This window comes from Acomys russatus, chromosome 27 (assembly GCF_903995435.1).
Source record: "Acomys russatus chromosome 27, mAcoRus1.1, whole genome shotgun sequence".
NCBI classification, from domain to species: Eukaryota; Metazoa; Chordata; class Mammalia; order Rodentia; family Muridae; genus Acomys; species Acomys russatus.
The window spans coordinates 43,179,673-43,198,868 of NC_067163.1; the positions used below are offsets into that span (position 1 = coordinate 43,179,673).

The 19,196-nt window shown below is 37.0% G+C and overlaps 1 protein-coding gene across 1 annotated transcript in view; it reads left to right on the forward strand.

Moving 5' to 3' along the window:
* Window positions 1–2,386: 2,386 nt before the first annotated feature.
* Window positions 2,387–19,196, forward strand: part of Glra3 (glycine receptor alpha 3) — a 152,337-nt gene continuing 135,527 nt past the window's right edge. The window contains exon 1 of the mRNA XM_051169854.1: window positions 2,387–2,645. Coding sequence (XP_051025811.1) covers window positions 2,575–2,645 — 71 coding nt within the window. The 5' untranslated portion in view covers window positions 2,387–2,574. The remainder of the gene's footprint in view (window positions 2,646–19,196) is intronic.

Genomic DNA, 19,196 nt, shown 5'->3' on the forward strand with positions numbered 1-19,196 from the left:
GATCCTGCTCAAACTATGGCACCAGCCAAAGATAATACATGCAGTAAACTTCAAAACCCTACCCAGATCTAGCCAATGGACAGGACATTCTACACAGTTGAGTGGAGAGTGGGCTCTAACTTTCACACAAACTATGGTGCCCCATATTTGACTACATCCCCTAGATGGGCAGACCTGGTGGCACTCAGAGGAAGGATAGCAGGCTACCAAAAAGAGACTTGATACCCTATGAGTATATACAGGGGGAGGAGGTCCCCCTCAGTCACAGTCATAGGGGAGGGGAGTAAGGGGAAAATGGAAGGGATGGAAGAATGGGAGGATACAAGAGATGGGATAACCATTGAGATGTAATAAGAATAAATTAATAAAAAAATTTTAAAAAGAAAGCAGGTTGAGCAAGCCATAGGAAGCAAACTAGAAAGCAACTTTCTCCCATGTTTCCCGACTCTTCTTTAGTCTTAGTAACAGTATATGGGAGGACTCAAAGAAGAATTGTTTCTTTAACAAGAAATAAAATAAGAAAAATGTAATTAGTTATTTCTTTTTATTATTTGTGCTTTTAAAAACTGTAATTGCTAATCAAAGAATAACTAACTGAAAAGCTTCTGTGCCCTGTAAGCCTTCAACAGATTCATTAAAGAGAATGATGTCTTCTCAGAAATAGTAAGATAGCTAAGCAGGTAAAAGTGTTTGCTGCCAAGCTCGATGACCTAAGTGTGATCCCTCTAACCCACAATGTGAAATAACAGAATTGATGCTTCCCAAGTTATCTCATGACCTCTAAATATAAGTATGCCAATATAATCATACATGTGTGCATGTACACAAACCACAAATGTAATAAAAATATAAAAAAGAATGGTATGAACCTTCTAGAGGGTTTACAACCGATAGTATTTTTTATGAGTCTTCTGTAAATTTGTGATTTGAGTCAGAAACGAGTCACATGAAAATTGTATTCTAAAAATGCAGCAATAAATTCATAAAGCTCTTATTCTCACTGGATGAGAATAATGTGATCTATATATAGGAGAGATAGATAATATTTACTGTAACTTCTTTCAGCAGGTTGGCCCATGGTTCCTTGTATTCTTCCCGTTAAATTTTCATTTTGCATTTAAATTGTGGGTTGCGTTTTTTGAATTGAACTAAGAGAAAGATGGTGAGGCAGGTTAAGAACACATTCTTGATATGTAGGTTAGTTGTTGCAAAAGTTGAGTGAAATGAGATACTTTCAGAGTAAATTCCCAACGGAGTTTTTAAAAAGCCAGAAGAAACGAACAGTTTGATACTAGCAAACAGCAAATAAAGATTTTACAGAGAGAGAGAGAGAGAGAGAGAGAGAGAGAGAGAGAGAGAGAGAGAGAGAGAGAGAGGAGGGGATGGGAGAACCAACTGAATGGAAAGAAGAAAGAGAGAACAAGAAATGGAGCAAGAGAGAATTGGAGAGGCTGAACTCTGAAATGATGAAAAAAGAAGAAAAAAAAAAAAAACAACAGTACTATGTGCTCATTCTTCCATTTAAAAACGCCATGAACGTTTGAAAAACTGAGGTGGGGGAATCTAAGTGATGTCTCTCTAGTAGCAGCCTCAGGAGACTTCCTCCCTTAGTCTTTCCAGAAGCCTCATTAGCACTGAAGTCAATAACTGGCTTCAAGCTGGCCCCGTTGGAGATACCTCAAGAAGCAACTGATTCTGCTGGGCATGTGCACCGCATTCCCAGCTTCCCAAGCCCCTTTCAAGGGTGTACGTTCACTGTCCACTCCAGCGTTTCAGTGTAAGCTCTAACAACCATATCCAGAAAGATTTACTAAATTGTGCCTTTTCTGTGAGAGAGGGAGAATCCCCTGATCCTGGAAACTGCTGAATCCCCACCCCCCTTTCAGCCCCGAGGCTATCTCCCTGACTCCCTTCAGGAGCCTAGCGGGCTCTGCACCAATTCAACACTGCCCCTCCTTTTTTAAGGGGTGAAAGGCTGAGCACTCCCTTGCTGTGGTAAGTGGCCTGTCACTCCGTCCCGCTGTGCAGCTGTGATTGGCGAGAAGGACAAGTCCTCTGGCTCCGCCCCCGCCTGCCTTTGCCGCGCTCCGCTCCGTGGGGTTTTTTTCGCAAAGGTGGAGAGAGCAGCGAGATTCGGGAGCTTGGACCTGGTGGAGCAGCATTCCCAATCTTGACTGTTGCTGTTCTTCCTAGAACCCTGCTTGGGTTAGAGCCAAGACAAGGCGAGTCTTTTTCTGCTGATAGTGCTTTGGGGAACTGTTGCTCAGAGCCTAGGCACTCTGACGCGTCACCTCAGTCTTACTCCTTTCCATGGCTTCACTGTGAAATCACTCTCACGTTTTGTAGTCCTGTGGATCCTTCTGCTCGGTGTTTGTTCAGAGAAGGGTCCAGGGAAACATCAAGTGTCTGAAAGATTCAGAGTACTGCGGGAGCTGTCTGAGGTGCTGACGCTTCCCAAGCGTTTGTCTCCAGCAGCCCCACAAGGGGTTAGATGGCACGATTTCACTTCTGCCTTTCTGGTCCCCCATGCCTTGGCTAAGACCTTTTTCAGGATCGTGAATACCGTTCCGTATCATGGCCCACGTGAGGCATTTTCGGACACTAGTTTCTGGATTTTACTTCTGGGAAGCTGCACTGCTACTGAGGTAAGTCCGCAGGCATTAATAGTCTCATTAAGGGAGCTCAATAAGCCAGTGCTTTAAGCTGCAACCACTTGTTAATGAGGGAACTGAGAAACCTGTGATTGTGTTCAGATTTACTGAAAGTATCCTTTAAATTATACTTATCTGCTTAAAACAGCCTAGTAATTTATCTATTGAGACCTCTAGGAACATAATTTCCTGTTATTTTCTCTCATGGTTTGTATTTAAGTAACTGGACGATTCCCATGTTACTCTTTGAAACCTAATGATTTAAAAAAAGAAACCAAATAGTTTTTCATGTTATATATTTCTCTTAAGGTTTTCTTTGTAATGATGAATTATGTGTTCTGAATGTTAATTTCTTTTTAAAAGTTACGAAACATTAAGAAATTGGAAATGGAGCATCATTAAAGTACATAGAACAATAAAGAACGTAAACATTTATTGATCAAAGAATTTGTCATTTTAATATATACAGAGATTCAGTAAAAATAGATACTTTAGGGAACTACTTTACAATGACCTAATTCAGCAATACATGAAGGCAAAATCATTAATAAATCATCAGGTATGTTCTATGCCTACACTCATCTTTCAGAAGAAAGCAGTATAAAAAGCCTATCAACTTGTAAAATGGTTCTGACATGACATTTTTTATTATGTCTCAGGCATGTTCGGTTAGGCTTTCTACTTTTCTTTACAGTTATTTAGAATGTACTAGGAGAAGCTAGGTGAAAGTTCAGATAATTGATAGTCTATTGTTAATTAAACATTTCATGAAAGCAAAATTGTTTAAATATATTTTCTTGTCACACAACTACTGTGGAACTTTCACTTTATGGCTGACAACCATTTCAAGAGTGCCAAAGTTGAATACCTAGAGCATTGAATTAGTTAATCATATACTGGTTTCTCTCTGGGGTAAGGATTCTTTAATGTGTTAATAAATCAAGGTTTAATCTTTTGGCTACCTTAAAAAGTGTACCTCTCATGAACTATGTTACAGAAAGTTCTAGAATGCCTTTTTGCAATAAGAAATGGTTGAGAAGAAAATTTAATTTCCTCCAAATGTTGACTTCCTTCTAAATTGCGGGCTTGTAACATTTTAGATCATAGTATATTCAGTGAAACAGTGAAACATTTCAGTTTACAGAGATTATATATGTAAGAAACAACCCAAAACTATGTAGATCTTTCATGTACATGAAAATGTTACAGAAAGTGGCACAAAAATCAGGTTACAAGAATCTGCTCATTTGGCATGACACTTTACCTGTAATCATTTATGATGTTTAAAATTGAAGATGATACTATACATTTAAGAAAAACAGAAGTGTTTATTTGGCCTGTATTTCAGGTCAGTAGTTATGACACATTAACCAATGAGGTAAAATTTACATAATGAAAATTCATCACAATATTTTTAAAGTAATTAGATATATAATTTTCATCATTAGATGCTCTGATTTGTGTTATTTTATTGAAATTTATAAAAACCAATTTGATAATCATAAATTACCTTCAATAACATTGAATAATTAAGGATAATTCAATTATAAATCCTTAGAAAAAGACTTCCACAATAGTTTATTTCATACATACATTCTTTGTCAAATTTTTACTTTCAAATATCAGAAACTTTATCATAAACTGGAATCATATGAGAGTAGAACAATGTACTGTGAAAACTTTAATAACATATGAAAAATAAACATTTTTAGTCTGCATGATGGTCCTAAAAAGAATATTTCCATAGTAGGGAAAGATCACCTTACTGAAAAAGTGTATGATGTCTTCATGGAAATTATTCTTCAGTGAGGAAATCTACTTGTGAGGTATTAATAGAAAAGAAAAAGTGAAGACGTTGATTTGAAATATGTACTTCTTGACTGTTAGCTATAGCAACTTACAGTCCTATTGTACAACAAGGATCATTACTTTAACATTATCATACTTCAGCAGAGTCTTTATAGGGCAATAAATAGGCAAGAGCAGCAAACAAACACCAAAATCATTTATATATGTGCTGGATCAAATGTATACATACATATATATATTAGACATTTACATAAAACTTAGGTAAATGTCCCATAAAGAGAACAAAGCTAAAGAGATTAAAGGATAATTAGAAGTATAAATTAATAACACATAGGTGTCCACACCACCACCACCTCTATCTTTTTTCAAAGAGATCCCTTTTCCTTAAGGTAACAACTATCCTAATGTATGCCACAAATGTTTTTCTTGACTCTGATCACTATACATAAATAATAAGTTGCTTCCAATTCATTTTTCAAAACATTATCTTTGTATGATTATCCATGGTCCTACCCATAGCAAGAACTTATTCTCAAAGCATGGGAGTGCTTTGTACAACCACATGAAAATAAACTTACTCATGAATATCCTTAACATCTTGTGATGTATGTGTATGTATGTATGTATGTATGTATGTATGTGTATGTATGTATGTATGTATGTATGTATGTGTGTGTGTGTATGTATGTATGTATGTATGTATGTATGTATGTGACTACTGAGTATGCTAGCCCAAAGACTTTCTTTAGAAGAGTTGATGGATAATAGGACAGGCATGAGTATAGTTAGATGAATATATTAAACTTTAGTATATATTGTCATCTTCCCAAAGCAGTTGGACTTAACTCTGTTCCTGTAAATGGTGTCTAAGCTCCTTTTGTTTAGTAATACTTAACAGGATTAGTGCTAAGATATTATAAAAATGTCTAACCTTTAACTTAATTATTATTGAAAGACCACGGATTTTCATTTTTTTTTTTTGGTTGGGGTGATTTCTGTGTTTTAGTAATTGATTAATAAACTTGATTAATAAAAATAACTCAAAGTTATCAGAACAAAATATTTATTACAATAATGCAAGTAAAAGAAATTATGATGAAGAAATGTCAGGTATGGGATATTTTAGAGAAAAATATTTTAAAAATTAAAAAATTTAAATAGGCTTGTGTTTAAATTGTATAGACTTAAATATTAATTTCTAAGTGTTGAAGGTGTTAAAGCTTTCATATTTTGCCAAAATAGTGCTGTTTTATTAAACATTTTTATGGGTTTTAGTTTTCATCTTAATAAAATAAGGAACAAAACATCACTGTTCATCTCTCTTTGAAATGCAGATAAGTGATGATTAGGAAGGTCTCTCAGAATAAATGCCAAAGCATAAAACCACAAACAAAATTTAGACTACACCATTTAAATTTTTATTTTTATAGAGGACCAACATAGGCTTGCTGGTTGAATAAATTATAACATATTGTGACTAAACTTGACTGTGTAAACTTTGGAAGTCAATGCTAATGAGAAGAAAACATGTTTTATTTTATTACTTCAAAGTCTACCAAACTATTTTCCTATTTAAAATTCTTGGTTTTGCTTTTTATTATGCTTTAGAGAATAAGAACAATCCTTTAAGTGGCTTTTTTGGCATGTATATCTGTTTTCTTATGTAACACATTGAAAAAGAATATATTTCAAAGAATAAACTTTAATAATGGCTCATTACTTGAGGTTATATAGAATCAGTATTTTTTATACTTTTAATGAATTATACTTTATATACATGAGTCTTCTGCTCTTGTATGAAAAAAACTTATATAGAGGTGAATCATAGCCCAGAGTCCTAGTCAACCTATCCTGCAAATTACAGAGCAGATTATTACATACTGTTTACTTTTATAACCTTATTTTTTATTCACACAACTGCTTACTAAGGTATGTCAATCAACAATTACAATTGCATGTACAATGTTAAGAATTTCAGGTTGGTTCTTTAAACAAATTCTGTGCCTTTGTCTGTGTGATGAGCATGGTTAGTTATGCTTGATTGGGGAACTATTACCTTTCAAGGCATAGGACCTAAAGTACAGAAAAGAAAGTAGGGTCCAGTGTCAAGAAATTTATGAACAGTTTTCAGGAGCTTGAGGAAGGGAAGCTATTGAGAAGGCTTGAAACTTGTGCTTGGCCTTGTCAAATACTTGCTCAATGGTATAAGTATTTTGACCAGTAGCTTATTGTACACAGTGTATTCTTAGGGCATGATGATTGTCAAAATTAGAAGAAGAAATTTATGATTGAAGGCCATATTCTTCTTGCTACAGCTATTAACTCAACCACCATAATAAACGTCTAGGGCTGGAGAAATGGTTCTGTGGGAGCCAAGTTCTAATCACAGAAGCAATAGTTAAGGAGAGAACTGATTACTACTAGTTGCCTACAAATTGTCTTCTGACCTTCATACATGTGCTGTGGAATGTGCATGCCCAAACACATAAGTACTTTCATAAACATAGACAAAAACTTACACAGGCAAATAGAAGTAAAAAAAAAATAAAAATAAAAATAAGTCCTTACCTCTTCCTCTGTAGCCTGGCATGGCCATTTTGCCAGGGTGAAGTGATCTAAGTTCAGTGGCCAGAGTGCATGTCTGAAGTGGTCCCTACTCTCCACATGTGGGATCCACTAGTTGACTGTGCTACTACATCCGAACAGTGGGTCTTGGTCCACATCATACATGGTCCTTGGATGATGTTTCTGACTATGTTTTGTAATGTTTCCTGTACTATGTGGCTAATGTTCTATTATGAGTGAGCATATACCATGCTCTAAGCTGATAATGACAATATGTAATGGAGATAGATTTATATTCAGAAATGTAGATGCACCAAGATAAGAAATATGTCTTCTTCAAGGCTATCAAGTACAAATAGCCAAATTCTGATTGTGTCATGGTTCTTCTTGCTATAGGTAATCTATTGCATATATGTGTAATAATATAAATGCACATGTAAAAAATAGAAGAAAATAGAAGAAATTTAAAAAATGAGTCCTTACTAGTATGGAGGTAATGCAATGGAATAGATATAAATAATGCAAATATATAGATGGCTCAGCAGTTAAAAGCACAAGAGTGCAAGACTCAAGTCCAGGCACCTGCACTAAAGTGCAACAGAGAGAGAGAGAGAGAGAGAGAGAGACAGACAGACAGACAGACAGACAGACAGACAGACAGAGACAGAGACAGAGACACAGAGAGATACACATAACTGCCATAATTAACAAAACTAAAATCTTTTAAATATGTAAACAAAAAACAATGAAAATACATGTACATGCAATGAGGGTGAAACATAGAGCAAGGTACAGGAAAAAGCATTCAGCTTACAACTCTTACATAAATCATGTGACATGTATATATGATGTGATGAGAATCCTAACTCATTGATTGTACTACAAAGTTTATATGGAATTCTTTACCATATATTTCTCTTTATATTTAGACTACCAATGCTTACTGAGAACAAGAAATATAAGCACATGTCTGTGTAGAGGTGTGATACGTTTATTCATTGGTTACCTTTGTTTTGTTGCCTCCCATCCAAGAACCATACAACTTGTAGCTTTGTTTTGCTTGCAGAAGTAGCCAGAAAAGGGAATTAATGGGTTACCACAATCTGATTTTGGACTGGAGGCAGCAATTCTATGACAGAACCAACAAAGTGTGTGAATCAATTCAGGAGCTCAACACGGAGGTGAATCTATTCTAAAACTGCATGACAACAACTACGTTTTCCAAGATTAGAATTTAAACCCTCAAGGGGGCATCAGAAGAAGAATCTGATAAATAGATGTGGCCCCAACACAAAAAATTTCTGAAGTACAAGATCTCCATGCTAGAGAATGTTCTGTTAAAAAAAAAAAATGTCACTGGTAACTCACAGGGAATTTAGCCCACAGTAGTAGCTTTGGGGATGCCGTTAAATGCGGCATAAAAGCTAAGTTTATTTGTATCATTACAATGTTATTGGATGGAAGAATTTCAAAGGCAGTTGATCAGGGCATGCAATCACACATTCTCCACATCCATTGTACTGAGCACGGAGATGTATCTAACAGCACTAAAAGGTTCCTGCTAACATAGTATGATTAGAGTTAACATGGAGCTAACTGGGCCATCCGACTCCTACATAACTCTGAGAACACCTGAGAAACATGGACCATGGCATGCCATTTATTAAGGTTTAAAAATGCTCTACATTGAGACTTGTTAACTAGGAAAGAAAATCATGCATTTGGTAAATGATTTTAATAATAAATATTATAATGCTATTCTATGTCTTTTACCCAAAATTAGCTTACATTTGCTTTCCCTATATATGCACCTGTAAATATTGGTGTCCGGGTTTAGGTTTAATTCATTCATTTGTTTTTGGATTTTTAGATTTTAGATGATCCTTCTGCTATGTCTGAATTAAGATTTAAGCCAGGAGTATTTTCTAGTCTATTACTCAGAGAAAGATGTTCAAACACTCCAGTTTAATATTACTTTGTAAATTTTACCTGAACCCTTCTACTGATTTTATTAAAATGTGCAGAATAATGGCTCCATTTTCTTTGTAATGTGCAAAGAATTAGTGCAAGACATATCTTTTCACAGGCAGTAACTATACACTCATAGCAATGCTTTCATATTTGTGTTTTAGTTTCACCTAAATTTTCTCTCACCTTAAAAGCTTTACGCTTCTCAAGGATGGGCTCATTTCTGAATTATGTTTTGTCTCTGTAATGTTTAATCCAATATCATACATGTAGAAACTCATTGAACAATAAAAAATACCCAAGATAAAGTCTGCTTATATAACATGACATAAGAAGTAAGTTTTGTAGTCAGTATCTCATATAAGATACTTGACCAAATCGATTATACTTAGAAAATATTACCTACTGTGAGTCAAAAAAAAAACCAAAACAAAACAAACAAACAAACCCCAAATTGACATTAGAAACTCCTAAAGACTCTAACAGACCTGTTTGTTTGGACTCCACGAGGACAAGGAATTCTATTATGTGATTCAATACAATTTATTTTACAATTGTTCAATCAATATTGTTATTAATTCTTTCTCAGCTCCTTTTCAAGGATCATTTTCTATGTATTATTCTAAGGATACTCAATGAAATTAAGATACCACACATTCACTCTGTGTACCTCTTGCTCATGGATAATAAATGCATTATTTAAATAGGCTTAAAACATTATACAAGAAACAAAAATCTTCCTGGCTCCTTTGGGTTAGTAATACGCCATAGTCTAATTGTCGCCATCCTGTTATGATGCTTCTTATGTTAAAATTGTATAATTTATATAATGCAATTATAAAAAGCTCCATAGTTTATACAATAGTGATAACATGAGTCATAATTGAGATATAAAGTATATATTTCCTGGTTTTGGATTAGTAGGTCATTGCAGTTTTGAAAATGAACAAATTGTATCACTTGACTACTGACAGCATTTAATATAAAGTAGCACTAAAAGTAAAGCAGCAGGGGATGGTAGCACTGACTCTTTCCCTAAACACATAGTCTTGAGAAGCCATTTGAAAAAGAAGCCATAGAAAAAGGGCTCTCTTCAAATATAGTTTAAGTCACAACTGCCTTAACTAGTGTTTCTATTGGATGACTGGCATAATCTTATCAATATGTCTTTACAAAAAAACATTAGAGATGCTGTCACATAGTTTATTTTTCTGTACTTTAGACTGTTGGCTTCAGTATTGATGTTAGGAATCTTATATGCAAAGCTATAGTGTCCTTTAGATTCAGATCTCAGTAGTTATTGTTGGTGTTTGCTCTGAAAAGTCTCCTGCTAGGTAAATAGAGAAAGTTGAGTGTAGCTATTAGAGAAATTTTGCAAATAATCCACAGAAAATCCTAGTAGCAGATAAACTAGAAAAAAATAAAATTCATCAATAGGGTATGAGGAGTCATCAGCAACGTTTGTCTTGCAAAAAAAATTTTGTTCAGATTATCCGAATAATACTTCAAGTGTGAGCCTGGAAGAGAGTAAACAATTGACACCTAGTGGACTGATATTCCATTCCCTACATAAAATTACTGGGACAAAAACATAAATTCCATTTCTCTTTGCTTTTCTAAATTCTAGTCATTTCAAGTCACTGTTTCTAGATACCACCTCTGATCTCATCCCTACTCTCAATGAAGACATCTCTTTCATGGCCCTTGGCCACATATCCCAAAGACATGTTGGTAGAGTATATCCCCTACTGAAAGTATATGTTCTTTCAGAACAAAGACAGTGACATATTCCTAGTCGCTCTCCATGGCACTCATGAATATCTTGAAAACAAACAGGTCACAATGACTTCTGAAAAGAAGTACTGGGTTTTTTTTTTTTGTTTGTTTTTTTTTTTTTACTTTTTAAAAATACACTAACAGTTTCAAAAACCTGCTCTACTCAAACATAACCACAGTCACGATCACCTTTTTCTGTCACCATTCAAGAGAATTTTTATGTAGTATTTATTATTTACGTCTTGATATGTCACTCTCCTTCTTTCACAGAAAGTAATTTCCAGAACGCATGCATTAATGTTTCCTGTTCCTCCCTTTTCTCTTACCTATATGTTCCTTCTTCCTACTGCAGTCCATCCCTGCCTCTTTTCTCTACTGCCAGAAGCCATTTGTCATGGTTTCTCTTTCAAATGTCAATAAAGCATAAGCCATCTCACTCATAGTATAGAACTTTAGATCATGTATGACTTTTTGTTATTTACTGTTGTGTATGTATGTGTTTGTGAGTGAATGTATCCATGAGTTGAAGGTCAGAGGTGGATGGGCACTTTCCTCATCCACCAACTCCCTTACGTATTGAGAGATAATATTTGTTTGTTTTGTTTTGTTTTTCCTATGCCAGAGAAAGCCCCTGTTCTAGTTGCTGGGGAACCCTCATGAAGACCAAGTTGCCTCTCAGCTACATATGTGTAGGGAACATTGTTCCAGTCAATGCATGCTGTTTGCTTGGTGGTTCAGTCTCTATGAGCCCCATGGAACTTGGTTACTTGACTCTGTTGGTGATTTTGTGGAGTTCTTGTCTACTCTATCCTTCCTCAGGGTGCCTCTCTCCTTTCCCCATCTCTTTCACAAGACTCTCCAAGCTACATCTAATGTTTGGCTGTGGGTCCGTGCATCTAATTCCTTCCATGCTGTATGGAGCTTCTGAGAGGACAGTTGTGTCAGGCTCCTGTCTGCAAACATAGCAGAGTATCATTAATAGTGTCAGGGGTTGGCTCTCTCATGGGGTGGGTCTCAAGTTGGGCCAGTCATTGTTTGGCCCTTCGCTCAGTCTCTGCTCCATCTTTGTCTCTCTGCACATTTTGTTTGCAGGGGAAATCTTGGGTTGTAGGTTTTGTGTGTGAGTTGGTGCCTGCTCTGACCATCAGAAGACCTATCTGGGTATACAAGGCAGCCACTTCAGTCACCATATCCCCTTCTGCAAGGAATCTCAGCTAGAGTCACCCCCATGTCTTCCTGGGAGCCTACCCCACTAAGAGTCTCCAGTTTGTCCCACAGATCTCCTCATTGGTTTCCTTTCTCTCTCTCAGCCCTCTCACCTTCCACCCCTGCTCTCTCCCTGTGTGATCCGCACACTTGTTCCCCCTCGCACCTTCTGTCTTCCCAGTTCTCTCTCTTCACTCACTTTGGATGATTATTTTATTTCAAGGAAGAATTTTTGAATTGAACCTGGAGATCAAAGATTTAGCAAGGTGGCTGGCCAGTGAGCCCCAGAGCCTTGTCTCTGCTGTGCACTGCTAGGATTGCAACTGTCTACCACTACACCTGGCTTTTTTACAAAGGTGCTAGGGGTGCAGACTCAGACTCTCAGGTTTGGATATCAAGTGCTGTATTGCCTGAGCCATTGCCCAACATCCTTGTTTACCTTTGATAATGCATCTGCACTGGAAAGGAGAAACATAAGTGACAGGCCACCTGAACATGAGCCAAATATCAATCAATCATTAATTAACATACTGAAGGTCACACTTAAGTTTCTGTTCTACCTGTTATAGCTCTCAGATCAGCACCACTGGCATGTATCTGAGTCCTTGGATAAACTAAGAAATGCTGATATCATAGAATATTTGTTTTTCCCTATTAATCTATTTATTGATATGCACATAAAGATTCACTTCCCAAAGACGCCTTTTTATGTATATGATAATATAACCATTGAATACTACCACATATAGCAACATTTACAAACATTGAGAAAATAAAACAAGAAATGTTGTTTTGGGGTGGAATAAGGGCATTTAAATGGACACAAGGCTCCTGAAGAAACCTGACAAGAAGAAAAGAAGAAGGCTACATCAACTGGGACAGTAGAAGCTGCAACATTAGCATGGACAACATTTCCACACACAAAAACATGAAGGATGAAGCTAGCCTCACAGTGACATTACTATCACAGGAGCTCCCATTTACTTTTAAATAAATACATACTTTGTGCTATTTTAGGACTATCCTCCCTTGCAAAATTCTGTAGAATATCAGCAAGTGCTCTTAAAAAATATTCTCTATTACAAAATGTCTTGCCTTCCCTTGGTTGTAAGGAACGATCATGTTCTGAAAAGCTAATGCAGCTGCATGTGTTTCGTACATGAATTTCTTGATTTATGTCACTTAAGATCTGTTTATTCTGCATATAAGAAGTTTAAGAAGAGAACTATAACTGTAGGAAAATTAAACAAAAAAAATCAAGAAAGTAGAGTTGATGATATGACTGACCCAGTAAAGTGCTTTCTGAATGAAAAAGAGGAAAGGGCTTCCAGCTCTAGCACCTTTGGAAAATCATGTCCTGCTGCATGATTGCAACCCCAGCACTAGAGAGGTAGACATGTGTGATGTCAAGGATGGCTTGGCAGCCAGAGGGTCTAGTTAAGTTGATGAGATCCTCTTCCCAGCTATAGACCCTGTCTCAAAAATACACTGTGGCATCTGAGGTCTGATACCAAAAAATTTTTTGGTATTCACAGGTAAAGATACACATGTACACATATCCATACCCATAGAAACATGCATACAAATGGATTTACGACACACAACAGACACTCACATGTGAACACACACAGGTTTATGGATTTCATGTTAATAAGTGATTATTTTCTTGACCAAAGTTAAAAAATGGAAATATATCAGGTCACTCAAACTTTGAGAATCCAAAAGTATATATTTTTCATTAATTGGTTATAATTTATTCAGATTATATCCCAACTGTTATCCCCTCACTGTTATCTTCCCATTCCCACCCTCTGACAGAAGGGGATCTCCTCACCCATCCTATGACAACAGCCTATCAAGTTTCATCTGGATAGCCTGTTTTCCCTTCCTTTGTGTACCCACGAGGCCTCCCCACCAAGGGGAAGTGATCAAATTGGGGGCACCAGAGTTCATGTCAGAGGAAGTCATCACTCCTCACTCAACTTTGGAGAATGAGCTGTCCATTGGCTAGATCTCAACAAGGGGGTCTAGGTTTATTGCTGGCATTGTTCTTGGTTGGTATGTCAGTTTGTATATCTCCACCTCCCCCAACCCTTGTTCTGAGCCAGAGGCCTTGATGGTCTTCTTATGGGGCTTCTAAACCCTCTGGGTCCTTCCATACCCCCACTCTTCCATACAACTCTCAGTGAGAGTACAGCAGCAAGTTCCAGGATCTGTCTTGATCCCCCGAGAGGTGGAGTCTTTCAGAGGACAACTATGTTGGGCTAATATCCACATATAAGTGAGTGTATACCTTAGTGTCTTTCTGGGTCTTGGTTACCTCACTCAGGATGATCATTTCTAGTTATGTCCATTTACCTGCAAATTTCAAGGTTTCCCTGTCTTTAAAGCTGGGTAGTATTCCACTATGTAGATGTTCCACAGTTTCTTTATCCATTCTTTGACTGAGGGACATCTAGGTTGTTTACAGATCCTTTCTATTACTAATAAAGCTGCTATGAACATAGTTGAGCAAATGTCCTAGTTGTGTGATGGAACATCTTTTGGGTATAGGCCAAGGAGTGGAATAGCTAGGTTTTGAGGTATCCCTATTCCAGTTTTCTGAGAAGGTGTAAGAGTGATTTTCCAATGGTGGTTGTACAAGTTTGCACTGCCACCAACAATGAAAGAGTATATGCCTTTCTCCACATCTTTGCCAGTATATGCTGTCACTTGAGGTTGTGATCTTAGCCATTCTGATGAATGTAAGATGGAATCTCAGAGTCGTTTTGATTTGCATTTCTCTGATAACTGAGGATGTTGAGCTTTTCTTTAAGTGTTTCTCAGCCACTCAATATTCCTCTGTTGAGAATTCAGTTTATCTCTGAACCCCATCTCTTAAATGGATTATTTGGTTTGGTGGTGTTTAATTTTGAGTTCTTTATATATTTTGGATATTAGCCCTTTCTTAGATGTAACTTTGGTAAAGATCTTTTACCAGTCTCTAGGCTGTCATTTTGTTCTGTTGATAGCATATTTTGCCTTACAGAAGATTTTCAGTTTCATGGAGTCCCATTTATTAATTGTTGATCTTAGAGCCTGAGCTGTTTGTGTTCCATTCAGGAAGTTGTCTCCTGTGCCAATGAGTTCAAGGCTCTTCCCCCACTTTTTCTTCTAACAGATTTACCATGTCTGCTTTTATGTTGAGATTTTTGGCCACTTTGACTTTAGTTTTGTGCAGGGTGATAAATACAGATCTATTTAAATTTTCCTACATGTAGCCATCCAGTTAGGGCAGCACCATTTGTTGAAGATGCTATTTTTTTCCATTGTATAGACTTGGCTTCTTAGTAAAAACTTGTTTCCATAGGTGTGTGGGGTTTTTACTTGGTCTTTGATACAATTCCGTTGATCAACCAGCCTATTTCTATGCCAGTACCATGCCGTTTTTATTACTGTTGCTCTATAGTTCAGCTTGAGATCAAGAATGGAGATTCCTCCAGAGAATATTTTATTGTACAGGATTGGTTTATCTATTCTGGGTTTTTTTCCATCTGAAGTTGAGAATTGATCCTGCATCTTTTATATTTTTGGGGGATGCTTACTTCTGCAGTTCCTGTATTCTTCTCTAAGTTCTCTCTCTCTAAGCTTTCCTCAGTTGGTGATTTTTATTATCTTTTCCATATTAATCATAAGATAAAAACATTTTAGTGATTTCCTTCATCTGATTATGTGAATTTTCCTGAATTTATTCCAGTAGTTTCTTCATTTCCACTCTAAGCATCTCAATATGCTTTGCTTTGCTGTATCTTCTTATATTTGTCCACGAATTTTATTTGTTTATTTTTGTTTGTTTCCATCATAATCATCTTCATTAGGAAATATTTGAGGTTATTTCTTGTGTATCAGTTCTGTTAGAGTTTCCAGGGCTTATTTCTTTGGGATACCTGGTTCTGACTATGCCGTATTATTTTGGCTTTTGCTGTTTGTGGTTTTATGCTTGTCTTTAGCCGTCTTGCTCTCTTTGGCATTGGGTAGTAGTTTCTGGTGTCCTTCACTGGCCGTTGAAGCAGCCGATAGGTGAGTGGCTATGGGTTGAGATCGCTCACCCACGGGGATCAGGGAGCTCTTCCAGTGGCTCAGGCAGGTGACCTGAGATCAGACATGGGAACTTTCCCTAAGGTCGGATCTATCTGTCTTCCACACTGTGATGTCTCCTCTCAGGAGGGAGACTTAGACACTGGTGTTTTTTAGCCCAAGGATCCTTCTGAGCCACAGAGTGCAGGTGCTGAGCACCCAGACAGGTGGGCAGGTAGAATGTGGAGCCTGCAACCATGCCTGAATGAACCCAGGAACTTTCGGTGGACTTTGCAGGTGACCTGAGGTCAGATGCACTTGTGTTTCAGACTATGGGGGTGTCCTCGGGGCTAGGAAACTCAGACACTAGAGTCTGTAGTATCCAGTTCAGTCTGAAACCCAGAGCACAGGTCTCCTGCACATGCTGGCAAGTGGCTAAACTTTGGAGATAGTGTCCATGCTTGTAAGGACCCAGGAACTTTTCTGTGTATTAGCCGGGTGGTCAAAGGGCAGAGCTACCCCCACTCTTGTTCCACACAGTGTGGGCCCCTCTCAGCTAGAAATCATCAGTACTGGTGTTTGGGAGTTGTCAGTGTGGTCCTTACATCACTGTACAGTCACTCCTGTCCTGCTACTCAGATTAAGTGTGTTCAGCGCTGCTATCTTGGATTTCTGAGTCCTATAAGCACATTTTTATAAAGCGACTTACTTTCTAAAAATAACTCTATGATACACTAATGGCATCTCCACTGCTTAGTCAATCATTTCATAAGAATAGACATGTCGTTAGTCTACTGACGTATGAAAGAACCCTTCCTTATACAGCGTATCCTGCAGTCTAATAGAAATACAGGAATTTCTTTGTGTCCTTTTTTTTGTCTCCTATTTTATATGGTGGAAAAAAACAGAAGCAGCAGGATTATATAGATTAGACTATTGTACATCTCACTCTTCTTCAAGTTGTTACTTTCTACGGATCTTAAAAATACTTGAAAAGACTTTTCAATCCTTTTTTCCTCCTTAACCCCTCGGGATTTAGGATGTCTCTTTCTTCCCATAAAGCTTCAACAGTGAGACTCATCAAAGACAGTGATTGCACTGCGGATCTGTGCAGGGATCTATGAGATTGTACTAGAGTTGAATCTTCTTTCTAGTCCAAATATTTCCCTTAACTAACATCATATAAACCTCAAATTTTGCTTCACTTCAAAAATTAGAAGTTCTTATAATTTTCTGTGTGTCCGTTTTAATATATGAAACTATATTGGCAACATTTAATGGATTTTTTTTTTAAATCAAAGACTTAGAGAAAATCAAGATGCAAGCTTGATATGTAGTGTAAAATTGTGTGTCTTCATAAGAAACAGCTAGCTTATTTCAGATGTATTTTTCTAAAATAGCAAGTCATACATTTTGTCTGTTCTTTGGGTTTGTTTGTAATCACACATTTAAACAAGAAATGTGGAAACAATCCTCTGGGTCAAACTTCATTTCTCATTTTGAGAGGCCCAGTAACCTTTCTATGACCTGAGTGATTGCTTCAACAATGCTACTATATTTTTAAAATGTAATGTATACAACTGGAGGCATCTAGAGAATATGGTTTGTAAACTGACATAATCAAAATGTGGTTATATTCCTTTAGCATAAATATGCACTTAGCATTGGGGTAGTAACTATGTGTTTGATATCAATAGCCTGTCTTCTGAAAGTCTATTTTATAACTAACATCCACTATAGTTATACATATCAGAGCTATTTGATTGTAGCTGAAAATTAAGTTGTTTTAGTTCATATGGGATCTAATTGTGAGTGATTGATTCAAAGTGCTGAATAATATCAATTTAGGAAAACTGTTTTTCCACCAATTTTTTATACAGGATCTTTCTAGGTATGCCCTTGGTGTGAAACTCTCCATACAGTCCAGGATGTCCTAACATTTATAGACAATCACCTGTCTAGGCCTCTAGAATGCTGAAATTAGGTGTGCACCACCACAGCTGACTTTCTGCCAAAAATTTGTAATAAAAGCAACCACTAGAATTAGGAAAAGGGAAAATAATATGATCAAAATATATTTTATGAAAAGTTTTCCATTAGAAGCAAATAAGAAAAACTTCGGAAGCGTGGGCACCTAGGCTGACATCAGTAGTTTATAAATTCTTCTGTCTTTTCATTTTTGGTGTCCTTCATGTTGCCTCCTTGAGATGTAGGATAAATCCATGACTCCCATGATGCTTGCAGCCCTCTAGGCAACAGAACAGAAGAGGAGGCTCATTCTTAAAAACAATCTCTATGGCACTAGCCAAGGACAGTACATGCAGTAAACTTCGAAGCCCTACCCAGATCTAACCAACGAACAGGACATTATTCACAGATGAGTGGAGAGTGGGGTCTGACTTTCACACAAACTCTGGTGCCCCATAATTGACCACGTCCCCTGGATGGGGAGGCCTGGTGGCACTCAGAGGAAGGATAGCAGGCTACCAAGAAGAGACTTGATACCCTATGAGCATGTACAGGGGGAGGAAATCCCCCTCAGTCACAGTCATAGGGGAGGGGAGTAAGGGGAGAATGGGAGGGACGGAGGAATGGGAGGATACAAGGGATGGGATAACAATTGAGATGTAATATGAATGAATTAATAAAATATATTTAAAAATATTGGAGAAATGTAAAAAACAAAAAACAAAACAAACAAAAAAATAAAAAAACAATCCCAATGGAACAACTCTTCCCATTTTTGTGTTAAATGTCAAGTTATAAGCAGCACACTCAATACAGAAATTGCATAATTACATTTTTTGGAAGTACCTTAATGCCAGGCCTGGATATTTTGCCCTGTGGAACTTGGTCTTTAAGTGGAGCAAGCAGGATTTATGGATAAGTCGGGACTATGATCAGGTTGGGGTTTAGGTATGTCTCCAAGAAAAGAAAACTAAAGAAAATTGGGGGGAAAAGTATGGTATTTCATCAATGGGAAAGAGAGAATTGAGCCTTAGAGAAACTAAAATGTGACACATACAATACAATGTTCTAAATTAAAGAAGGGGCCATATATAAAAAAATAGGATGAAAAGCTTTACAACTGGTTGTATGTGAGAATCAGAGTTTCATAGGATAAAAATCACATGTATGTGAATATGCATGTATGTGCATGCACAC